Here is a 26,445-nt window from a genome sequence, read left to right as displayed (position 1 = left end):
TGCAATTTGGCAGTTCAAATCTCACCAGACTCAAGGTTGACTCAGCCTTTCATCCGTCCAAGGTCGGTAAAATGAGGACCCAGATGGTTGGGAACAATATGCTAACTCTGTAAACAGCTTAGAGAGGACTGTAAAAGCACTGTGAAGCGGTATATAAGACTAAGTGCTATTGCTATTGCTAATACAGTATGGCGGGGTCCCCAACCCCTGGTCCATGGACTGGCACCGATCTGTGGCATGCCAGCAACTGGGCCACGCAAACAAGTGAAACCCCATTTGTGGCATGCAGGCAGCAGAAAAACCATGTGATTTCCACAGAAAGCTCCCCAGTGCCCAAAAGGTTGGGGGCCACTGCAGTTATCCACATTATACCCATGGGACAATCAATTGCACCTTCTCCGTTGCAGTTCCTGCCTTATGAAACATCTCCTCTGCCAGATCGAACAGGTCTCCAACCTTTAACCTTCAGGAAAGGACTTAAGACCTGGCTATCTTCCGAAAGTTTGAGATATGGTGAGGTCAGATTGGGAGGAGAATGTTGTAGATTGAATCAAGGAAGTGTGTCTGTGATGCCAGGTTTTTCTGTTATTTTTTCCTGTTGTTTGTTTTGTTCCTGTTGTTATTGATTCTTGGCTATATGCCAACCAGAATATGGTTTAAGATGGGTGTGTATCTGATTTATTGATCAAATACTGTTGGCTTTCTCTGTCACATTGCTTGCCATCTAGAACAGCATCCCCTTCAGAGAGGCATATGACCCTTATGCAATTCTCATTCAGATAGTCCTTAAAAATATGACTTTTCCTTTTCTTAGAGTGAATAGTAGGCCTCCAACGGAAATATGTATGAGAGGTTTTATATTCTGTGGCTAAATCTTAGCACCACTGTTCTTTCTTTTTCATTGTGTTGTCTTAATACTGTACCCTTTATTGTTGTACATTACCAGGAAATGCTATGGAGTTGGACAAATTTAATTAATAAATACAAATTTTGACTTGCAAGAAACCATACATTTCTTTGATAATAGAAAGTTCTCCAGCACAACGATTGGAGAATCCATGGCTGGGTTGACACATGCCATTCTGCCTGGAGACTGCGTCCATAATTTTAGCCACACCCCTTGTCAACTATCACTTTCCCCAATTCATGACTCAGTCTTGCCCTAGGAGGTTGTGGCTTGATTGGCTCCTCAATCTCCAGACAGAAGTGTGGATTCTTCAATAGGTCGTTCTGTGCTGTCAGGTTAGCTTTCGCAGTGCTTTAAAACACTGCTGAGGCTTTTTTCCTTTTCTTTTTGTTGCCCTTAGAGTCCCTGTAGTTTTCCTCCTTTGAAGCTGCTTTCTGTCGGGCGGGGGGGGGGGGGTTCCCCCTGGGTGGGGAACCCGTCGCTCACCCGAGGCTTCGCTTGCCTAGGCGCTGCTTTTTTAACGAGTCGCTAAACAGCTGTTGTTTTGCCTTTTAAAAGTTTTTTTTTCTTTTTTCCGGTTTAGTGGCTGTAGCGGCTTTAGCAACTTTGAGGTTTAGCTTTTTAGCACCGCTTGTGTTAAGGAGAGGCTAGTTTGGAAGTCTCCTTTGGCTTGGCCATCCTCAGTTTTGCCTTTTTCCTGAGAGCTTCAGACTGAGAGCTACAGGGACAGCGTGCTGGCTTGCCGCCACAGCCCAGCCTTCTTTAGCCCCACTTCAGCAGCAGTCAATGAAGGGGCCAAAGTGCTGTCAAGAGGGCTGATCAGTTTCTGACGGCCAACAGCCTGGCAGGGCAGGAAGCCTCTTCTTCTTCTTCACCTCCCAGCAAAAGAGCCAGCTCCAGAAGAGGCAAATCAGCCAGCCAGGAGGCTGCTGGAAAAGTTAAAGCGAAGGTCCTTTATTCCAGAAAACCTTCCAGGGTGAAGAAAAGGATGGGGACAGGAAAATGAGAGCTCTGAGGAAACAAATTTCCAGAGCACAAAGAGAGTCTCAGGAAAGTATCCCAGCTCTTGCTTTGTCTGAAGCAATCCGGCTTTGCAGGCGACTGCTGCAGTTCCTATGAGCTGGTCACCAGAGGGCAATAGGGAACATTTTTCTATATTTCCAACAGAAGGTTTGATTCAAACTGAGCAATTTAATTTCCCTTTGGCTGTAGGGCAACTGTAGGACCTGATCCCCAGCTTAGGCAGAGATCTTTAGCCCCTGAAGCTACTTTTACCCCAACTGGTGGGACTCCGCCCAGCTGAGAGGCATGAGCCTGGCCTATCTGAGGAACTTAAGGTCCTCATTTCACGTGCTATCTCCCAGGGTGTGGCCAATACTCTGCATCTGGGGAGCAGGGCTGTTTCTATCTCTTCTGAGACACATTCCCAACAACCTCACCATTATTTGTATGCTAGAGAGGCTGAGCAATCACATAAGGTCTGCATCCCCAGCCCACTCATTCAGGGATAGAGCCTCTGCATTACAGGAGGTGGAGTTGGATCAAGGTTTCTCTGATGATGAGCTTGAGATGGTTCCTGATCCCCTCCTTTTACTGGACTCTTCCATCCAGCGCTGTTCAGGTCCTTCCTTCATAAAGCCAAGGCCACTGCCCAAATTGAGAACCCTTCATCCACACCTGTGGAACCCTCAGGTCCTCAAGTGTTAGGCAAGGCTGAGTTATCTGAACCAGTCATTATGCAGGAGAACATCCCTTGTCCCAGGTTTTTTCCTGAGGTTGTTCAAAGGCAGTGGAGCCAACCTGGGACTTTCCCAAACTAGGCAGTAATGATAGGAGGCACTTCAGTATAGCTCCTTCCTTGTCAGATACTTTGGAGTTACCCTCAATGGATGATCCTTTGGCCTGTCTTGTTTCCCCCTCAGCGGTCTCTGGGGACATTGCTGAGGCCTTAAAGGCCAAGGATAGAAAGGCGGGATTGAATTTCCACCGTACACACTTGGCCAATGCTTGGGCGCTTAAGGCAGCCACAGCTACCTCCTTTTTTGTAAGGACCTCCTTACTCTGGCTTAAGGAGTTACAGGCAAGAGTTTCCCCAGAGGACACACGCATTCACCAGGACATTAACAAGCTGGTGGCAGCAATCGAGCTTTGGGCTGATTTCTCATTGCATGCTGCCTGTTTCTCCTCTAGGGCTCTCACCTCTAACAACACCTCCCATAGGCTCTTATGGCTTTGCCAATGGCAGGCGGATGCAAAGACCAAATGGAGGTTGGCTTCTGCTCCCTACACAGGTTCAACTCTCTTTGGAGAGGCCTTGAACCCATTTCTAATGGAGAACAAGACAAGCGTAAATTCTTGTCCTCCGTCACTAAGAGAGCTGATAGGTGGCTTCGCCTTATGGGCGTCAGCCTTCCTTTCGTCAATCGGACAATGTTGCTGATTCCTTCTCCTTTCAGTGTTCCTTTCCCCCCAGGTCTGACCTACAGGACAGACCTCCTTTCCGGGATAGGTTTAGACAGCAACAGCATCCGCAGCCCTTTTGTGGGGGAAGGGGGGACGTCCCTTTCGCCTCTTCAAGTGACTGCCACAGCTCTCCACCCATTGGCGGGCGCCTAGGTCTCTTTGCCCACCAGTGGGAAAGGATGACTTCGGACTTGTGGATTTTCAACACTCTAAGATTCGGCCTAATTCTGGAATTTTTCTCCATTCCTCCGAGGCACTTTGACCATCGCCCCATCTCCAGAAACACCACCAAGAGAGATCTCATGGACAAGGTGACCCAACACCTCCTGGAGATCCAGGCCATTGAGCCAGTTCTGGAAGATCAATGGGGGCACGGATTTTACTTGATTGTCTTCCTTGTTCCGAAGGCCTCGGGGTGATGGAGACCAATTCTGGACCTCAAACGGTTAAACGTCCATTTGATGTACAAGAGGTTCAAAATGCATTCTCTGCAGTCAATCTTGGACGGCATCAGAGAGGGTGACCTCCTGTCATCGATCAATTTGACAGAAGCTTATCTCCACATCCACATCCATCCCTGGCACCGACGGTACCTCAGGTTCTGTTACTCGGATCTTCACTTCCAGTACAGAGCTCTACCGTTCGGTTTAGCCTCAGCTCCCAGGTCATTCACAAAGATCCTGGTGGTGCACCTCAGGTCCATCCCGGTGTGTCCCCAGTGCTACCTGGACGATATTCTCATCCAATTGTCCTTGTCCCAGTTTGCCCAGCAGGATCTAGAGACTACAATCTGTGTTCTTCAGGAACACGGATTCTCTATAAACTTTCAGAAAAGTCACCTGGTTCTGACCACTTGACTGCTCCATTTAGGAGCAGTGATAGACACCAGGCTGTGTGAGGTCTACCTTTCCCGGGAGCGAGAGGACAGTATCAAGCCCTTGGTCCCTCAAATCAGGACAGAATGCTTGGTTCCGTTGTTAGATCTCTCTCAACTCCTGGGAAAGATGGTCTCTTGCAAAGCCATTGTTCCATGGGCCAGATCACACCTAAAACTCTGCAATGCTTCCTCCTACATTTCCAGAGGAAAGGGAGCAGTAATTCCAGAGTCAAGGTCAGGGTCCCATTAGAGACTCTCAGGTCCCTCAGGTGGTGGGTGTCCCCAGCGATAGCCAGGGAAACACTATTCAAAGAACCCAGCTGTCTGACCTTGACCGCAGATGCCAGCCTTTTCGGATGGGGGGGCATCTCCAACAACAGTTGGCTCAAGGACAATGGTCTCAGGCAGACCTGAAGAACAACATCAACTGGCTGGAGCTCCGAGCCATCCAACTTGCCCTTTGTCACTTTGAAGCCACGGTAGAGGGACAACACCTATTGATTTTGATAGACAATGTGGCTGCAAAAGCGCATATCAACCGCCGGGGGGAACCCATTCGAGGTCTCTCATGTGCAAGGCGGACCAACTATTTCTCTGGGCAGAGACTCACCTGAGTTCCATCGAGGCGGAACACATCTCGGGGTTGGCAAACATGCAGGCAGACTTTCTCAGCCGGATCATGGTGGACCACTCAGAGTGGCGACTGTACCCAGGCATCTTCTGGGAACTGTGTCAGAGGTTTGGCCGTCCAGTCCCGAACTTATTCGCCACCCTGACGAACTCACAATTGCCCAGATACTTCACAAGGTTTCCAACCCTGGGTGCAGAGGGAGTCAATGTCCTCCGCTGTCCTTGGCCCAGGGAACTGTTGTATGCCTTCCCTCCTCTCCCCATCGTACAGGGAGTAATCTGGAAACTTCTCGTGGAGCAGGCGGAGCTCTTGCTGATCGTGCCCCATTGGACCAGGCAGCCATGGTTTGCAGACCTTGTCAGTCTCTCTGTGTCCACAGCCTTGGAGAATCCCTCAAGACAGGATCTCTCTCAGCCAGGGGGTTTTGATCCATCCAGAGCCTCAGTGGCTCCAACTGACCAACTGGCACTTGAGAGGTGGCTCCTGACGAGGGACAACTTCTCAAGAAGGTTGATTCAGATAATATAGGCTTCCAGGAGGCCTTTCACCAACAGAATTTACCATTCTACTTGGAAGACATTCTGTAGTTGGTGTGTTAAGTCAAGTCTGAATCCCACAGCAGTCTCCACCCTCAGATCCTGGACTTCTTGCAAGAGGGTCTGGATAAAGGGTTAGCCCCTAATACTATGCGAAGACAAGTAACGGCCTTGTCTTCAGAATTGACTTATGGGGACTTAGACTCCATAGTGCACCATCCTGTCGTTTTTGAGGGGGGCGGCTAATTTAAAGCCACCTGTTGTTCGCAGATATCCAACCTGGGACTTAGCTAAGGTTTTACACGCCTTTACTTTACCACCCTTCGAACCTGTCAGGTCTATGAGTCTGTGGTTTTTGTCTTTTAAAGTCACCTTTTTAGTCGCCATCACATCGGCCAGGCGAATTTCAGAACTAGCTGCTCTCTCTGTAAGAGGGGAACTCTGCACCTTCTATGCAGACAGGGTGGTTCTACATCTGGATCCCTCCTTCGTCCCCAAGATCAACTTCTGGTTCCACCAGTGGCCCAGGAGATAGTGTTGCCCAGTTTCTGTCCAGCTCCTTCCCATCCGCTGGAACAGAGATGGCACACTCTGGACGTAAGTAGGGCCTTACGCAGGTACATAAAACGGACGTTGCCTCACTGAAAATTGGAATTGCTGTTTATCTCATTTCAACCTTCCTCTCTAGGTTCAAAGGTCACTCTATTGACCATAAGCCATTGGATAAGGGTGTGTATTGCAAAGGCCTACGAGACACAGTCGATTCCAGCCCCCAGATGAATGACTGTTCACTCGACTCGAAGCACTGCCACCACAGCTGCATGGGCGACACAGGCTTCGATCGAGGAAATCTGTAGGGCAGCAACATGATCCTCACCATCTCCCTTTGTGTGCCACTATAAGTTGGACTCCTTTGCCTCTGCTGAGGCTGCCTTTGGGAGGAGGGTACTTCAGCGAGTGCATGTAGGTAGGGGGGACTCAGAACCACAATCCCCGCCCATAGGAACACCAGGCTTTGGTACGTCCCAGCTATGGATTCTCCAGTCGCTGTGCTGGAGAAAGAGCATTGTCTTACCTGAACACTTCTTCTCATCACGACGATGGAGAATCCATTCCCTCCCTAGGAGGCAGTTAGGTCCTTCGTCCAGCACAGTAACACTGGAGGAGCCAGTGCCACCAACGAGTCCTTCAGATGCCATGCCTTTGTCATGAACTGGAGAAAGTGACAGTTGACAAGGGGTGTGGCTAAAATTATGGACTCAGTCTCCAGGCAGAATGCCATGTGTCAACCCAGGTATGGATTCTCCATCGTCGTGATGAGAAGCAGCATTCAGGTAAGACAACGCTCTTTTTCTCGGCCTGAAAACTAACATTTTGTTGAGAGAAAATAAGATAGGATATAAGGAAGATACAAGAAATACTTTCTATGTATTTTGTGGAATTTTAAAAGAAATTGTTCTTGGTGTTGCTTCTGTGTGTGTGTGTGTGTGTGTGTGTGTGTGTGTGTGTGTGTGTATCTTCACATCTAATGAACCTAATATTCATTAAAGCATCCTGACTTTTTTCAGGCCTCCACCTGAACTGAAAAAAAGATACTGCTTCAATACTTGAATTCACTTTATGAATAAGCTTTTTATTAAAGAAGTCTCTTTAGTTAATATTACTCTTAAAGCTTAAACAGCTGTAATATATATATATATACTTTTCATAAACTGGATAGTATTAACTTCTTCTGTTCCCATTAAATCATTATTTAAAAATAAAACTGAGGAAATGTGTCGATAGCCTTTTGTCTACCAGGAATGTCATTTTCATCGTTCTGAATTACTTTCATTGAAATATCAAGACCGAATCTATATTTGCTACCTCTGAGGTTAGGGAAAATCCAGGGGAAATGTTCCCAGCCAAAGATGAAGGCCCGTAGTATATAAACAGACAGAATCTCTTGTGCCAATGGGAGGGCAGAGTTGTCCACTATGTTTATTCCCTTAGGACTGCCCTCTACAACTGAAGTTTGTGTTGCTGGTAGGGGTGGAGTTCATCTCTGGAAGTCTTCATGCACTCTCTTCTAGGAAGTACCTCTTGACTCTACCACAGACCGGAAACAACATGTTTTCACAGCAGTGTCTGTGTCCTGAATTTTCTGCCAGCAGATTTCTGCCCCTGCTTTTCTTTCAGAATACAGCTAATCAGTTTGAATCAGAATTTCCAGAATTTGGTTGAGGGAAGAAATATTCCTGTTATTGTTACAAATTTTTAATAACTTACTTGCTATAAAAGAAAGAAGATCCAAACTCAGGGACATGAAGTAGAAAAATATTGATGGTGATATTATGACTTTATTTAAGAAAAGAGAAGCAGAACTACTGAAGACCGCATGTTCTTAATTATTAAAATCCATCAGGAAGCAGACATTTTAGAGTAAGTTTATCAGTTTTTTTTTCTGTTTCTTTGTAGTGATAACATTGATGGATTTCACCATGTTACTCTATTCTGTGTTATGGTGTAAATGGATGCATTTTAGAACTGAAAGTACATGAGAGAATATTGCTTCCAGAGATGCAATTAGAAATGCCATATTTTCCAGCACAGAAAGAGATGAAGATCAGATACGAAGTTTGCACTCATTATAATGTAACACCTAATTTCCTCATTTAAATGAGTTAAAATATTTATTTCTATAGATTTTGATATCTATAAAATTGTTTATCAAATAATGAGCACCCTGGAATTAGAATTCTATCTGCAGAACAAACAGTAAGTAATTTTTTTGGCATTAATTATAACATTTAAAACATTTAAAATTATTTCTGCTCTAGTATTCTCTATTTCTTCTTGCCTTTTCCTCAGTATGTTTAATCTACCATACATGATATTCTTCCGACTAAAATCGGAATTCTGATTTTTTTCTTTTATCATCATCATCATCATCATCATCATCATCATCATCATCATCATCATCATCATTATTATGCCTTTTTTGCAAAGTTGCCACTGGTCGGTGGAAAAAAGCCAGCCGGTTCTCTCCGCTTGCAAGCGTGGGAAGTGCCAGAACTCCGTGTTTTTAAGTGGTGGGGAGGAAGACCCGAACTGAGCTGAGCAGCTGGGCTGTTTTGAGTTCCGTGTTTCCTTTGCAACTTGTAAGCATGGGGGTAATCGGAAGCAGAAAAGTTCTTACATGGTTTCCAAGGCGTCTCCTCTCCTGTTCCTCACCCCTTCTGTCCCCTCTCCCCCTAATTCCTACCTCCCTCCCCACCTCCGACTCAATAAGCAGCACTGTTAGTTTGGAGTCCCATACCTGTGGCGGGCGGGTGGGCTGGCTGGCTGGCTTGGCAAGCGGACGAGCTGAACAGCGGCTTGGCTACCTACCTTGCGAGGCAGGGGAAGGCGGGAGAAGGGAAGAAGACGAGGGTGGCATGGGGCAGGGGGGAGAGGTTTCCCGGGGATGCGGAGGTGTGGAAAGAGCCAGACGGCTGCAGCTCCCTCCAGAGAGCGAAAGCAATGTTCATTTACTGGAAAATTCCCCTGCGGGAAGTCACGCGGAGGGGGGGGAAAAAAAGAGCTTGGAGCGGCGACTGGAACCGGAGCTCCCTTGATTAACAATTCTGAATTTTTTTCCCTTTCTTTTTTTACTCCCTTCCCGCCGTTGATAATTAGGATCCAGTGCCTCCAGGGTCCTGTCGATGGTGTGTGGGGGGGTGATTAGATTTGGGGAGGAGGGCAAGGTCGGAAGGAAAAGACACCCCTGACTACTTTTCAGATTTTTTTTTTCAGAGGGGAATATCATGCCTGTCTACTAAACAATACATCTGGCACATTCTTACATTAATGGTAGAGGATGGGTATATTTCCTTGAAGGTAAAATACCTGTTTTGCTTCTTATATTGAATGTATTGCTTGAAACAAGAAAAAAACACAATATGCTGGAGGTTGTCGAACTGTGAGTCATCTCCCATTTTATTTTATTATTTTATTTATTTTATTATCTATTTCTTGACCATCACTAACCCAATGAAATAATTGATTTGTGATGGGGACCATACACATTTATATGACATTTTAGGAGTCACAGCTCCACAAAATTTGTGCATCCCTATGTTATGTGCTTCCCTGTTCTTCCCTTCCAGAGAGGTATTATAATACTATAGACTGGTCCAGTTACTAAAAAGCATCATCATCATTATTGTTATTATTGTTACATTTTTATTCTGCATTTTATGTATATGTAACTCAAGACAATGAACTGAATACTTATGGCCCCTATTTACCTTACATGTTAAATAATGGGATTTATTCCCTAATAAATGCCAGTAAGATTGCTTCTCAAATGAAAAATAGTATTAATAGTGAAGTATTCCCAAACTATAGCTTGTAGTAAAAAAAAAAACTTTGAGATTGTAAATCAATTCATTAGATGTTTGTGTTCAGTAGTGCTTCAAGAAATACTCAGATTTTGAAACACAAAGGTATGAGGACTATTTATATAAAGGAAAGACATTCCATATTATCTGTGAATGAGACAGATTGTTTACATTCGATATGACCAGGTCTACACATCAATAGAATGAACAATGACTTTTGTTGTTAGGGACCAAATCCTAATTTCTAATATTCATGGAATTAGGTTATGTAAATATCAGTTAATGGGAATCAATAAACTATATGTTTTCAGTGGTGTTGTCTAAACTGATCTCAGAGATGCCACCTTTGGTTTTCGTTAGAAAATATTTTTGTTTTCAACAAGCCTTTAAGTTAGTTCTTACTTGACACTGTTTTAAGCTGGTTGAATTGTTACTATTTGCTTTTTGCATTTAGTATTTTAATTAAATAATTTTACATTAAAAATTGCTATTTATTTTAAAAAAGTGAATGGAAATATAGATCCCCTGTTTATGGATTTATTGATAATAACCTGTAGAGATTCTTAATTTCAGATTCTTGGGGTGTAATTAATCTTTGGAGAAAGTCTGCTTATTGCACATTTATTTTTTACTCATCGAGGTACTTTTTTCTAAAGACAATTACAATCCTGTTTGATTTTGGACTTCTGCATTGTTCAGTTTTGCTTTTTATTGCACATTTATTTTTTTAATCATGGAGATACTTCTTTCTAAAGACTGTTGTGATGTTGCATTTATGCATTGTTCAATTTTGCTTTTTACTTGTTATCTCAAATGTACTCAGATGAGTAATAATGAGGTAGAAATATATTGACAATTAAATCAGATACTTAAATCAGGAGATTAACATTCCTTGAGGAAGCAGGCTTGTTTCCATATGTTAAACAGGAACACTGAACTCTGTTCTGTTCTTTTGTTCTCAGCATATGTTTGTACTTTGTTTGCAAAGCTGCAAATAGAGCAAGAGCCAGTTTTTATATTATATTACATTTCCTATTTGAGTCACTTGGCTTATCTCTCTGTAGTCCTTTTATCCTAGAGCCAAGATGGCAAACCTATGGCATGCGTGCCGGAAGTGGCACACAGAGCTATCTCTGCTGCCATGCGAGCCGTCGCCCCAGATCAGGTCTACTGTGCATGCGCGCACACCTCCTGCCAGCCAAATGATTGCTGGGTATCTACTGCGCATGTGTGGGGGGTGTGGCTTGGAGACACACGTGCATGTGCAGAGGCATGGCGTGCACGGGGGTCCGTGCATGCGCAGAGGTGGCGGGGCATGCACGGGAGCATGCATGCATGTACTGGGTGGGGAGTCATGTGCGCATTGCACGCGTGTGCACACACTTTCGGCATGCAACGACGAAAAGGTTAGCCATCATTGTCCTAGAGTATACTAGACTTCTTTCAAGGAGGTCAGGGTGGCATTTTAACATCTAAAACCAGCGATATAGATATCATATATTGACATTTGTGATGGCAATTTATATAATAAACAATTCAGAATCAACTTCAATAAATGAGTAGATTGTGCTTCCTAATCTATAAAGTTAATCCAGATATGGTCTACAAAGTCCTTATTGCGGTTGCCTTTTTTAAAAAGATGTAATAGAATATATTTCATTTTTACAAGATTGGTATATTCTTACTTAAGTTTCATGAGAGGTTGTCTGGAGAATCAATCTAATATCCTTCAGCTATTTTACATTTGAACTCCATCAGCCAGAATGGACAATGGCAAAAAATTGCAGAAATTGAAGATCAAAATATCTAGAGGGCATGAGACTTTCATCCTGAAGGCTGTGCTGACTTACATAACAAGTGAATTTGGTGTGTATTTGTAATTTTTAGGAATATTTTACTAACCCATTAAGACCACAGGATCCCTTCAGCAAGAAGTGCTGGTTACTCATGTAACTAATTTGAAAGGAATATGATAGATCTAAATCCATTAAAAAATTAAACTGATTTGGTTGCATTACTGAAATTTAAGTTTCAAAATGAGGAATACGCTTAAGGACTTCTAAAGCATATTTTTGTTTTCTGAGGTTTGGGTTAGAAAGAGACTGTTTCTTTTGCACTTTTCCAATTACTATATCAATCTTTTATTAAATGTGTTACAACTTTGGTTTGTTTAAAATTATCTTAGAGCTAGAGAAAGGAATTTGACCCTGAGCTGGGAGCTCTTTTCCCAGAGAATGCAGTCTCATGTCAGCAATTTTTCTGCAAATAAGAAAAGATAACAAGGCAGAGAGAGCAATATGGAATATAGACTTATCTATGGGTGAGGCTGAATGATAAATATTAACAAGGAAGCAATCAGAAAGTTGTTTCACTTGTTACTACTGTACATAGTCTCACATTTTATTTGAACGAATTAAGGTGAGGTACAGAGAGTTTTTCAGAGAGCTAAAGGTAATGTTTTAGAACCCTCATTACTTCCTGTTCAAATCGTTCTTTGTCTTGCTTTTTTTTCATGTCAAGCCAGTTTTGCAAGTTTACTTATGTTTTAAGTAATCTTTGGAAGAAAAATGAAATACTGTGTAAAATGAAATCTGCATTGCTGTACTAGATATGTTTAAAGTTATTGTAGATAAACCTACCCATTAGCAGTTGTGACATTATGATGAGCAGTGTTAATCAGATTGCATTCTTATCCCTGTGGGTAAAGAAAATGTCTTTACTTATTCATGGTAGTAGATGCAAAATGGTTACCTTAAATAATAGTTTAATTCTTTTCTAGTAAAATTAGAGAGAGAGACAGACAGACAGACAGACTTTTTTCTATTGCAGATTCTTCCTTCCTTCCTTCCTTCCTTCCTTCCTTCCTTCCTTCCTTCCTTCCTTCCTTCCTTCCTTCCTTCCTTCCTTCCTTCCTTCCTTCCTTCCTTCCCTATTAAGTTTGTATAGATATCAAGCAGGCTGGTATTTCAGAAAGGAAATGATTCCCTTTGTTCTGTAGCAAAAATTGGCAAGCTGACATCCTAAGCTTTATCATAAAAACCTAGTATGTCTGTGATCAATTCAAATCTCTGGGAAAAGAAATTGAGGAACAAGGATAAAAGAAAATAGGTATGTGTTTATATATCTCATGGACAAAGGAGATTGTCAAAAAGAAGGAGAAAAGCAGATGGTTTTACATATTTTTGGCTTATATTATCTAATAGATGATCTTCAGTTAAAGTTCTCAATATAAAGGAAGTCACCAGTTCTAACTTTACAAAAATAACTATAAACTATAATTGAGATGATGAGCTGTGAAATATTTGAAAAAGAGTCTAGAGAAAAGTAATTAAATACCATAGTTAATTGAAGTTTCTTGCAAAAGATATTAAATAATTGATAAAAGTCATAGCTTGTAAAAATATTAAATTCTATAAGGCTTATTTCACATATAACTCAAAGCATCCAATATTTTGGAAGTTTTTATAGCATTTTTTTTTCATTTTGATGAAGGTCTTGTAGGAAAATGATTTACAATTGCCTATTCATTTTTATATCTGGATTATAGTGTTCTATTTATTGTTAATTTTATATAAAATTGTGAATTATTTTCTTATATTTTAATCTCTCTGCGTAGAAATACCTTTATATTATACTAAAAACTAATCTGGTTACAAATTAACAACTGTTCCAGCTTCTTAGAGAGTGTATTTGACAATTGTAATAAAAGCATACATTTTGCATTATTTAGATACAGTAAGCTTAAGATCAGTGATCTGTATCTCTGGATACCACTGTATACCATCATCTCTGCACTTAACTACTGAATTCTGTACTACTACTATTAATTTTTATATGCTGTGAAGCTCAATTGTTTGCCTTCATTCCTTCCATTCTATAGCATTCTCCTGAGCCTTAAATGAATCAAGCATATTCTCTGAAAAAGAAAGAAGCAGATTGAAAATTCATTTTTTTATGTGCCCAGCCAACCAGTTCAATTTTCTTTTTAAAAAGAGCAAAGGGAGTGGGGAAAATATGTGGGCTTTTGCATGTATATATGAGCAATTGTAGGCAGTTCAGTAGTTTTTAGTTCTGAAATGTTTATTTTGAGACTTGTTTTGTGCTTTGGACAAATTATTCAAAATGTATCCATTTTTCCATGGGAGGGAAAGATTCGTTTTGCCTCTTTTTATTTGAATAGTTCATGCTTATGTGTGTATCTTTTGGGATTTTTCTCCAAATCACAGCTTTTACTCTATGAATTGATTTTATTTCCATTCCTCATGTGCTTTTTGGACTCAAATCTGTGATTTATCATTGGTTTCTTTTCCTTGTGATGAATTTCTTAGATAGTGACACATAAAGCCTCAACAGTTGTCATTCTTTGTTTTCTTTTTGTGAGATGTATATATATCTTTAATGCTATGTTTAGTTAAATTGTTAGCTTTATATTAGAGGCTTCCATCTACCCTTTGGTTTCTATTTTGATGATGTGTTTATCCCATCAAAGCTTTTATTTTATAATTGTGCTAGTGAGAGTTTCTTGATTTTCCTTATGTCCTCACTGATAAAAAAACAAATTAAATTGGACCGGCATAATAATTGAAGTAACAGAAGTGTGTAGGTCTAACTTTGACATGAATAATATGGTTGTTAAACCCAAAAGTTATTAGTCAATTTTATTTGCAGAATTGCATTTTATTTTACATCCTACTTATAGCTTATTCTTTTTAAAGTTCTGAAATTCTTGGGAACTCCAGACCGACAAATAAGACACAAAGCTGTGTTCAAGCAGGATGTGAGTAAAGAGGAAACAGCTATAGTTATCACTCTCTGTCACACACCAGTGTTGGCTGTTTTCAGAAGCCGGCTGCATCAGGATAGCTATCTTTAGCAGATTCATTTTGTCTACCTCAAAGTTCGTTTGAGGTATGTTTCTATGTATTTTAAGCTAATCTAGATCCAGCCAATTTAGCATTAATTTGCTCTTCTGTCTCTTGGTCATTGTGCCATTTGTCTCGATAAAGGGACATTTTATTACATGTTTTATCGAAGCCTTTGTTTCTTTTTTGAAAATGTTCAGAGCAGTTGACAAATGTTGGGAAAGCTCTAGTGACACAGTGGATAAAAATTTTGACAGAATCAAAATGAGACAATAAATCATAAATTTCATTCTCTTTGGAAATGAATTTTTAAAAAGAGGTTTAATAATAATAAAAACAAAATGGGGAACATAGAGATTATTTTAGCATTTGGAAATAAGGAAAGTTATTTTGCATATATATTTTGCTCTTAATTATTCATTTTTCCTCAGTTTTTTTCCTTTAAAGGCTTATGTTTATTTTAATGAGATTAGCAATGATATGAAAATTTTGATTATTGAATATATTTATAGAGATTGCTTTGACGTAGAATGACAGTATACAGAAAATTTGTGTCAGATGCTGGTGGCCTTCAATCTAAAACAGCCTTTATGTTTTGACTTAATATATTATCTTTAATAAGCAATTCAGCATGGAAGCAATATGATAATTATATATGTTTTGTATTATATTTTATTCTCTGTGCTTCATACTGGTTTTTCTACATGCATTTGTAAATACGCTGTGTGTGTGATAGTGAAAGACAAATAAGACAACGAGTTTGAATCTGACATGCTTCTGTCATGAATCTGATATGTTTCTGTCATGTTATATAGATATATAGATGACAATTTGTGGTACATTCTAAACACATAAAGGTTGATCTAGTTACTATATTCAAATCAGATTGTTAATCATATTTACATATAACTTATACAAAATCTGTCAGTAGAAAAATTAAAAATCATTGAAGCAATTTCAAATTCATTTCAAATTTAAAACATTGACTAAACCAATATAAACTGTCCAACATAATTATAAAATAGGTTGTATTTTTCTTTAATTTTAGGAGAATCTTCCAAATATTTTTTCCTTTTTATCATAAGAATATACTCTGAGAAAACATTTAGTCTATATTCCTGTACAATAATTTTTAAAACTATTTTCACTTGGCCTGTCTTAGTACAGGCTTTTGTAATTTAGTGCCGCTCAGATGACTTGGACTACAATCTTCACCATTCCTAGCCAACAAAATAGTAGGCTCTTATTATAGAACATATTGGAATTCAGCTGTCTGTATATAGACTGTTGTTTCTATGTATGCATTCTAATTTTGGGATTGCTTAATTAGATCAACCTTTTTGTGTATTTATTTTGCAGGATATTTTTGTCTGTATGTTTCCTGTATCTGTATGATGTCTGCTGTAAAGGGGCACTAATAACGATAAAGGGTACGTGTTTATTTTTATGTCCTGTCATGGATTCACAGATTGCATTTGAGATTAATCTCATCTATAACATTTCTTGTCTATAAAGTAACCTTCCAGGAAAATGTGCCTTCTACACTCCTTTTTTGGTGGCATGCTTGTGTTTGCCTTTAGCCTGCTTGATGGCTTACTGTGTTTATTTACCTGTTTGGTACATGTACAGTTCCTAAGTTTTGGCTGTGGCCTGTGTTGGGATTTAGAGGCCTGAGATGATGCTACCTTGTTTCAGGGCCTTTTAGAAATCCCTTGGTTCTGCCTCTTAGTGCTCTACAGTGTGCATTAATAAACTTATACTGGGAATAATCTATTTTTTGGCAGATCCAAAAAACAGGAGCACTCATAGTAATACTTCCAGCAAATTACTTTATTATTCCATATCTGTAGACAGAATCTTGCCAAAGAGAAGCAATCAACTATCTACATCAAGGATAAACTCTGAAAACTATTAGGAAGGGTCTGTTTTCACCCTCTTTCTGTCACACAAACTATCTGAACTGAGCTGCCTTTTAGTGTTACGGAATGTACCTCTCCCCTCCTAGGAATCCAGACTACTATGTTCCATCACAGTTTTATGTATTCTGCATGATTTTCCATCTCATTTATTTTCATTAACTGACCTTTTTCTTTAATTATTTTAATGCATCCTCATTAACACATTATAGGAAATAGATACTAATTTAATTCATATTGAGAAAAGGCACAATCTGCCTTTTGTAGACATAATTTTACTTCCAAATTAAGTTGGTCATGGTAACTCAAACTACTCAAACCCAGCTTGTGTTGATTCTGGGATAAAGCCTATCTTTAAAAATTATTAAATATTGTCATAGATTTATCTTACTATAAATTACAGAAGTTAGAAATTAGTGATTATTATAAATTATAAAATACAGACAAAATGTTACGCATTCAGAGAATTGTCACTGTTCTCTGTCAGGTTGATATTAAAATTCCTAGTGTGCTAATATCATTGTACCTTTGTCTTTGTATGGCAGGTTATGTATACCTCACAGAATGCTACCTTCTATCTATACTTTCATACTTATTAACTATTATTTTGGGAGCTCAAGAGCTTTGGATAAAGAAATCTTTTGGTCTTTATAAGGTTGAGCATATAGCTGATTTAATGTATGGCTCAGTACATTAGATTGTTTGGCTTCTACTAAAGTACTATATATAGTTAATGTACTTTAAACATTAATGTAGCAAAGAATGCATTGTTCTTGTGCTCTTTGCTTCAGAGATAGGCAAAAGATGGTTCAGGATTTATTGGTAGATCAGATTCCTTGCCTTTTTCCCTAGATAAGTAAGGTTTATGATTCCCAGTTGTTTGCAAAAGCCACAGAAGAGTAATTGTTCTGTTATATTTAGGATGACTGGAAAGTAAAACAGAAGGCAGAGAATGGATATTGGTATGTTTCTGTAAAGTGTGTATATGTGCATGTTAGTTAAAATACATTCTTATTTTGGAACTAGCCAGAAGCTGTTAGGTCATATTAGATATATAGTCATACAAATGAGAAATTAAAGCAGAAGCAATAGCACTTAAACTTATATACCACTTCACATTGCTTTACAGCCCTCTCTAAGTGATTTACAGAGTCAGCATATTGCCTCCAACAATCTGGGTCCTCATTTGACCGACCTTGGAAGGATGGAAGGCTGAGTCAAACTTAAGTTGGTCACAATTGAATTGCTAGCAGTTGGCAAAATTAGCCTGCAATACTACATTCTAACCATTGCGCCACCACAGCTTGTGTGTGTGTGTGTTGTGTATGTGTGTGTGTGTAATTATACTGTAATATAGCTCATTACTTTCATTGACCCCTCTTTGTATATGTATCTATAAAACACATAGCATTATTTATCTGTATATATTGAAAATTGCATGGCACATATTTCAAAAGCTGAAGAATGGATTTATTTCTCTAACCTAGGAATGCAAATATTTTACTGTTTGAAAATGAGGGATTTATCAATTGAAGCAAGGCAATTTATACCTATGGTGGTAATAGTGGTTTGGAGGATATCATGCTGCTATATTATAATGAATGGATAATGTTTGGAGCAGTTCAAAGTTAGGCTAGGGATAGCCTTGGAGATTTTATAGTTGTTATTGTTTCTGTTCTCAAGATAATCTCTTGAGTTTTAACTCTCTTCATGTAAACCTTTAAAATAGCCTACTTTGTTTCCTCAGAAATTGTTTTAAACTCTAATTATAGTATGTAAATGTGTCTTCATGTCTCAGAGACATGAGTTTGAGTGAAAGTATTATGTAGAATTGGGGGGGACTGATAATGTGCGCAGTAGGATATCTCTGCTCACTTGTATCACTAATCATATACTAATACTATGATTATATGTTGCACTGACATATTTACCCAGAATCACTCTGGACAGTTTCCATAAACTATATAAAAGTGTTATCTAGAGTATCATAGGATACTTTATCTTTCCAGAATCAGAACCTCTGATAAAGTAGTCTGCCGTTTTGAAAATAGAAACTAATAAGGTAGGTGTTTGTTGTTTCGCTTCTCTTCTAGTATTTCTAGGGTTTGGACACAATGTTCTTACTTTACAGGTTATTACCCCATGTCGAAAACTCATCTTATGTGCTGACAACAGAAAAGAAATGGAAGACTGGATTGCTGCACTAAAAACTGTACAGAATCGTGAACATTTTGAGGTAATGTTAGATAAAAATATAGATTCATTTCTTACAGTATCCCCACTATACTGAGTACCTTTTTTCCCTTACTTAAATTAAAAAATGGCATTCTTACACCTCAGTTTTTCTGTATTTAATAAAATTTGTATTGACACAAAACTTGATTCATAAAGCTAAAATGAGTGTTTTATTTTAAGTTACATTTATGTTTAAATCATCTTAGGGTTTCTTTTAATTTAATTTGCAGTCTACCCAGTACAGTATGGACCATTTTTCAGGAATGCATAACTGGTATGCTTGCTCGCATGCACGTCCAACATACTGCAATGTGTGTCGAGAGGCATTATCTGGGGTCACATCTCATGGACTCTCTTGTGAAGGTAAATATTTCTGTATGATATCTTCATTGGCACATGAAATTATGGGCTTACAATAACTTATAAAATCTATTATCCATTAAATAGATAATAATAGTAAAAATAATTTTAATAGAATAAAGAGAAGTATTGGATTTCATATCCTGATATTTGGCAAAGAGACTCATAAAACTCATAAAAAATTAAATGGCTGTAGTACAGAGTAAAACATGTTAGGTTTTGATTCTATATGTGCTTCCAGTTTATGAATTCTTGATTCTGCCAGTAAGTAAGATACTGGCCCAAAAACAAAAATAAATAAAACAAAAACAGACACCATAAATGAGGAATACAAAAGATGGGAAATACAATTTCTCACAGCTTAATTCATTATGTGATTTTCCCAATATTCACTCACTTTTTGTTGTTGTTAGTGTGCAAATTTAAGGCTCATAAGAGATGTGCTGTCCGGGCAACTAATAACTGCAAGTGGACAACGCTGGCATCCATTGGAAAGGATATAATTGAAGAGGAAGATGGGGTATGTAAAATAACATTTTTCAAAGGGTGGTTTTTACCAAAGATATCAAAGACACTCCGAAGATTTCAGTTAGGGATATTTTTAACTTTCTGGAGTGCAGGAGTATTTATTTTTTTTCTAACATTTCTATGATGTTCCCACTTCAGCCAGTTCAGAAACTATTGTATGCTGTTTAAAATGACAGCTACTCCTGAGGTTAGAAATTTTTGGTGCTCTTGAAATGATGGAAATATATCAAGCTAATAATCAAAGAAATGCCAAACAGACATTTGAAGAATATCTTGCCTGATTCTTCAATAAGCCTTGAAGAAGAGGTGATCCCTTTTTTCATTCATGTGTGTGTAAACAATAAATCCTAGTTAATCCTAGCAGTAGTGAGACTGAAAAAAGATATTTTGTGTTCTTTGAGCCCCATGGTAGATGTATAAAGTATGGTATAGAAGTGCTTCTCTAATTGATACTGCTGTAAAAAAGAGCTTCAAGTAAAATCTCTGCTGCTGCTTCCTACCTTTTTTAAACCCTAGCAGAAATATAACCTGCCTTCTTTGTGAGACTCCTGACTTAGGGAGTGAGAGAGAGACAGAGGCAGGGAGGGAGGGGAAGAGAGAGAGAGAGAGAGAGAGATATTTCTGTAAGTTGCACTAATATTTGAATATGTTAAGAAGCAAGGGAAGAGTACCTTGTTTCTCATTTTTTCTAAATAGCAGCATAAGAGAAATTTCAGGAAAAGAAGAAAGTACAGCTACTATTTAGTTTTCATGGGAACATTACCAGATGAACTGGTAAGCTGACAAGCAGATTTGTAAAAACCTGCCTGGATATATGCACTCTATCCTACAATCTTTATATAATCCACCAGAGCTATTTTAAGCATTTAAGAAGGCAGATTTGTATTCCAAATGACTTGAATATATGCTATTATTGAAAGTGTTACAAAATAAGGGATTTGTGAAGAAATATCTGTTTATATTGTAATGGCTCTTAAACCTGTCTTGTTAAAAATAAATTCTGATTGAACAGATTTCAATGCCACATCAGTGGCTGGAAGGAAACCTACCTGTGAGTGCCAAATGTACAGTGTGTGATAAAACATGTGGCAGTGTCCTACGCTTGCAAGACTGGCGTTGTCTTTGGTGCAAAGCCATGGTAAGTTATTATGGTGCATTGTTGAGTGATTCAGCTCTCCTTTGGTATATGTTACAGGTGTATTTTTGTAAGTTGAGGAAGCATTTCAAGTTTTTTTTCTTTTTTGCAAAATACCATTCTTCTAGGTAGTTATGAGAAAATGCTATTCATAATAAAATGTGGAACAATTATGACCAGGAGTGTCAAGCTGCAATAATGTTAGCACCAAGAATTTTCTTAAGTTGAATAAAGGAGATTTAATTAACAGTTGGCTTGTTTACAAGTACCATGTTAAAAAAATTCCATTTGAAAAAGTAATAAATGTTCTTGAATTCTTTCAAATTTGGAATTTGAAACTTAACTATGGCCTTGTCTTAATAGGCTCTCTTGTGTTTTGGCAAGGCATACCTTAATTATGTGGTACACTAATACCGAGCAATGTTAGATGTATCACTGTATCCTCAATGCAAATCTTAAACATAATAAATATTTTGATATTTTATGTCTGTATTATTGTGTGGGGAAAAATATTAGAAAAGCAAATAAAAAGTCAGAAACCAGGCACTACAAAATTTAGTGCATGTGATTTTATTGTTATAGGTACATACCTCATGCAGAGACCTATTGCCAACAAAATGCCCCCTTGGCCTTTGTAAAGTGTCCGTCATCCCTCCCACAGCTCTAAACAGCATTGATTCTGATGGTAAGTCATTACAGTTGCTACTACTTGTCAGTGTTGTCACAGAAAGAACAAGAGCAGGAATTAAGAAGTATTCTCTGATGACTGAACATATCTATTGCTTATGGCATACTGAGCTACAGTTAGATGAAAGAACTGGAATCCCTGGTGATGGGAAGGAAGAAATAGAATATTCTGGGTATTTGGACCCTTTAAAAAGGTTTTCCACTGCAACATTTTATTGCAAATCTGATCTGCATTTTATATACTTATGTTTCAAACTACTTCTAAAATAATTTTTAAAAGTTAGTTTGTTTTATCTTTTAGGTGAGGCCATAATGGTAAAACAAGAGTTATAATTAATTTTCTATAAATGTTTAATGATTAATCTTCCTCAATCATTGTTTTTCCCCCCAGGTTTTTGGAAAGCCACTTGTCCCCCATCTTGTACAAGCCCTTTGTTGGTCTTTGTCAATTCAAAAAGTGGAGACAACCAGGGTGTAAAGTTCCTACGAAGATTCAAACAGCTGTTAAATCCTGCACAAGTCTTTGATCTTATGAATGGAGGACCTCATCTTGGGTAGGCAAATCGTATTCTATTTTTAAAAATTAACCATTCTTACCTTGTGCTCAGAATAACCAATTTGGAACAGTTTGAAATATGGGCATACAGTGGGCATACAGCTAAAGCGTATATGTTTGATCTGGAGATGGGGTTGTGTTACAGACCAAAGTTTTTCAGCAGTGGAAGAGCAGAAAAAAAAATAGGACTATTGAGTGAGGAATGGCACATAGTTCAAGAAAGATAGGAAAACATAATGGCTGGGAAATTGAGGGGATTGAATAGATAGGTGAGAACAGGAGAATAAATGAATGCTGACTAAGAGTGAATAGTGAGCATTGGGAAGAGAGAGTGAAAAATGAGAGAGCATTGCCCTACTCTGTTACAGCAACCTTCCAGACTTTTTATTGAAACCTGGTATTTTTGCCAAATCACAATCTTCCTAAAATGGTTTGTCTGAACTTCTGAAATGCAGTGTGTTTGTTTCAGACTCAAAACAAAATGTTATGTTTTGTCCACATTTATAATGAGCTTACCTTTATATATCAAAATTTGTTCCTAAGAAATATTGCACTGCCATTATTACTTAGATTATTTTGGTGAGTATATTTTATCAATAGGTATGGGCGATATTAAACCTAAAGGCAGTCTTCTCAGAGCTGCTGTCATTTCCTTATACTTAATTGTTCTGATTGATTTTTAATTATGTTTTTGAATAAGAATTATTTCATACTTATGAAGATATTTTACATCATTTCAAATTATTTATACAGCCTGGTACCATAAAATTTGCCACTGAGGGCCTTTAATTTAACATCTTCTGCATGCAAAGCAAGTGCTCATTCATTGACCAGTTGTCCAATGTGTATTTATTCCATTCACATCTAGCATAAAAATAACTTCTCCTTTACAGGGCTCCATAATATCATGTGTGTGTTGGAATGCAAAAAACTGGGTGTTTTTTTTAAGCAGATGTACTGCTTAATAAAGATGTACTTAGTTAATTATATGACCCTGTAGCTCGGAACTTATTCAGATTAATTAACAAATCTAATAAATGTTTTGCATTATTCCTGTGCAGAAAATGAATACAGTGGATTTTAATTTCTAGCATTCTCAAATTTGAATAATATCTTTAATGGTATTTTTCCCCTGTGCAGTTTACGTTTATTTCAGAAATTCGACACTTTCCGAATTCTGGTGTGTGGTGGGGATGGAAGCGTTGGATGGGTTCTCTCTGAAATTGATAGTCTCAGTCTCCATAAACAGGTGCCTTTCTAATCCCAGAATGTTTATCCCTATGTGAAAAAGAATAAATCCCCAAAGGCAAATGTCATTCATGCCAAAATGTTATGAAAAATAATGGTGTCTGAACTTGAAAGTTTATATGGCAAACATGGGGTTTTCAATTTTAACATGGATTGCAACAATTTGTTTATTGATTTGTATGGGACTTAGTGATAAAATCATAAATCCTTGAAAATCCAAAGGTACTCTCCTATACAACTAGCAATTTATACAGAGTTGGTCACCATAAGGAATTTTTTAGATCATTGCAATTCCCAATCCTTAGCCACACTTTCATAATAAAATTGGGAATTCTCATGTTGTTAATTAGCTGTACATAAACAGCCTGGCAAATGGACTTCTGTCCTGACATATTATTCCAGGCTGCTATTTTCTTAGAAAGTACTCAAGCACAATAGCAACAGCATTGTAGCAATAAAACTAAAATGTTAAACTTTGACCAGAGATTAAATGCACTGTTAATAACATCTGTAATTAAAATTAGTTTGCCATCCACCCCTATTAAGAAATAGCAGCTTTGTTTTGGTTCTTGCCAGGCCTGTAAAAAAGGAAAACAAAAATTTTAGATACTTAGAAAAATTTTAAAATAAAGATTATATAATAATGCATTCATGCAATCCTAAAATTACAGTGAGGATTGAAAAGATGAAAAAAGACTTCAAATAAGCCCTTTTGACCAAATAAAAGAATGATGCAGAAAAAATATTTTAATAAATACCATATATATAAAGGGAGCGCACAAATTAGATATTCACTGAGGAAACTCCAGTTGGCAAAGAATAAAAAGGAGAACATGCAAAAATATGGATATAGCATGAATGACACATTAACCTTTTTATCGTGTAATTTTATTTCATGCGTTTTTCTGCTTTAATGAAATTAGAATGAGTTCCTTCAGTGTTTCTCTTTAGATAGTTTCTCTCTGTTTTCAATGAAGCTCTTTTGGTTATGCTATGTTTTTATTTTTCCTTTCCTATATGTAGTGCCAGTTGGGAGTCTTGCCTTTAGGTACCGGCAACGACCTTGCACGTGTGTTAGGCTGGGGATCTGCTTGTGATGATGATACTCAGCTTCCTCAAATATTGGAAAAGTTGGAAAGGGCCAGTACCAAAATGCTTGATAGGTAAATGACATTATATACTATCTCTACTTTTCACTCTGAATCTGAACATAACACCAAAAAAGATCAGCCACTTTAGAAGACCTAAGTAAGAACATCAGCTTGATATAAAGTTGATATAAAAGGCCTAGAGGTACAGTTTTATGTATGCAAGCTTGAATATATTTATTCATTACCAGATGGAATCTGATTTGCAACATGATTAGTAATTGTGCATTATGTTTAAATGTCTTAAATTTTACAAGTCTCTTAACAAAGTTTGATTATATAGGAGGATCAGTTGCTATAGTATGCGATTCTGTAGTCCTGAAAATGGTTGTTTAAGTAAAAGCTTTTCTATTCCAAGCTAAAATAAGTATATGTCTGTTAATACTGAAACAGATATTTTTAAAGAAAGTATTAATCTAATTTGTTTCATTTATAATTTTAATGTGCATTATCTGATTTGCTTGGGTATTATAAATGGTAATATTCAGAATAGTAAAGTCTGAAAATATTAACAGGATATATGTCTTGCTCTGTAACAATATTAGTCACATACTACTTAATAATTATGCATTAAATGCTAAACTAAGAAGCATTACTCTGTTTTTAGTATGGTATTTAAAATTTTATGATTTCTGTAAACATCAATACTTATGTAATGACTATGTACAGTAATTATGATTAATGTCTCTTGTGTATTCAGAATTTCTTAAGCATAGTAGGAATTGCTTTAGATAAATATTACTGTCATATTTTGCTGGTAATTTAAGACCATTTTACTGAATGTAGGTAAAATGAACTTCAGTGCTTACTCTGCATGAATATAATACATGTGTATTTATGTATGTTATCTATATGTAGGTAAACATATATGACCTGTGAATATTCATGCTTACTGATCCTGAACTCACACATTTTGCATCTCAATCAATAAAGATCAAAATGAGCTGTATCTGCTATGCATTTTTAATAGTAAGCAGAATTTGATTTGTAACAATTTGTGTAATAAATCTTTTTTACTAGATGGAGCATTATGGTTTACGAAACAAAGCTCCCTCGTCAAATATCAGCTACTACTGTTCTTGAAGATTTTAGTGAAAGTTCTGAGGTAAGTAATTATTAAACAAAAGAAAGTGTAAAGTAATAAAATTAAGCTGGAAAACAGGTAATATGGTAAACAAAATAAAGCAAAAATTCATATGACATGAAAGTGCATTAAAATATATAATCTTCAGAGCACTAAAGAGAGATTATGGTGCTTTATGTAGGTGAAAAGTATTCATAGAGGTCTAAACAAAATAATTGAACAGAGATTTGAAGTTTAAAATAGGAGAAGATAAAGATAAATCTTTCAATTTTCAGATTCCAAAATTGTCAAATCACAATATAGTTACATGTAAAGGTTCACATGTCCCCCATTCTTGTTTTACTGCAGTCATTTCCCTTGTCTGAATATGCTGTAATTTTTATTTTTATTTTTTTAATATAATCTGCCCCCATCAGAAAAGAGGCTTTTCTATCAAGTTGTGCTATCTTGTATAATGTTCCCCATAGATTAAATTGAAATCATGACTCCGTCTTTATTGAGCATGTACAGATTAGTTCTAATTTTGTGTTTTGCATTTTGGCAGAAATAATTCAATTTTCTCTTGTCTACTTTCACAAGGTACAACAGATACTTTTCTATGAAGACTCTGTGGCTGCTCATTTATCCAAAATTTTGACATCTGACCAACATTCGGTAGTCATCTCATCAGCCAAGTAAGTACTAAGAAGAAGCTTATCTAATAGAAGCTAGAAAACAGATTATTACTGCATATCAGTGATCGGGCGTATAACACGCACTTTTTCCCCCTGAAAATAGGGGGCAAATGATGTATGCGTGTTATACGCCGATATAATGTTAAGAAGCCTTCGGTGAATGCTGCTGGGATCGGGATCAAGGACACAAATGAAAGAAGGGGAGGGAGGAAGCAACCGAAGCCTGTCCTTCTCTCT

At 37.8% G+C, this 26,445-nt stretch overlaps 1 protein-coding gene across 8 annotated transcripts in view; it reads left to right on the top strand.

Annotated features, from left to right (window-relative positions):
- Window positions 1-26,445, top strand: part of DGKD (diacylglycerol kinase delta) — a 71,384-nt gene that overhangs the window by 19,259 nt on the left and 25,680 nt on the right. For 3 of the 8 annotated variants that reach the window (XM_087964810.1, XM_087964811.1, XM_026683858.2), the window contains exons 4-13: window positions 18,685-18,789; window positions 19,019-19,151; window positions 19,562-19,668; window positions 20,689-20,814; window positions 21,394-21,496; window positions 21,890-22,052; window positions 23,195-23,303; window positions 24,326-24,465; window positions 25,471-25,555; window positions 26,114-26,208. In XM_087964810.1, coding sequence (XP_087820936.1) covers window positions 18,685-18,789; window positions 19,019-19,151; window positions 19,562-19,668; window positions 20,689-20,814; window positions 21,394-21,496; window positions 21,890-22,052; window positions 23,195-23,303; window positions 24,326-24,465; window positions 25,471-25,555; window positions 26,114-26,208 — 1,166 coding nt within the window. Of the gene's footprint in view, window positions 1-7,704; window positions 7,836-12,769; window positions 12,884-14,594; window positions 14,684-15,996; window positions 16,068-18,684; window positions 18,790-19,018; window positions 19,152-19,561; window positions 19,669-20,688; window positions 20,815-21,393; window positions 21,497-21,889; window positions 22,053-23,194; window positions 23,304-24,325; window positions 24,466-25,470; window positions 25,556-26,113; window positions 26,209-26,445 lie in introns of those variants that run through there. The other 5 variants (XM_087964813.1, XM_087964812.1, XM_026683935.2 and 2 more) reach the window with 5 other exon arrangements.

The sequence above is a fragment of the Notechis scutatus genome, chromosome 4 (assembly GCF_049901735.1).
Source record: "Notechis scutatus isolate UNSWTSFEM ecotype Mainland chromosome 4, rNotScu1.2, whole genome shotgun sequence".
Lineage (NCBI taxonomy): Eukaryota > Metazoa > Chordata > Lepidosauria > Squamata > Elapidae > Notechis > Notechis scutatus.
The sequence above is the reverse complement of the archived record's forward strand: the minus strand, read 5'-3'. Positions and strand labels throughout refer to the sequence as shown.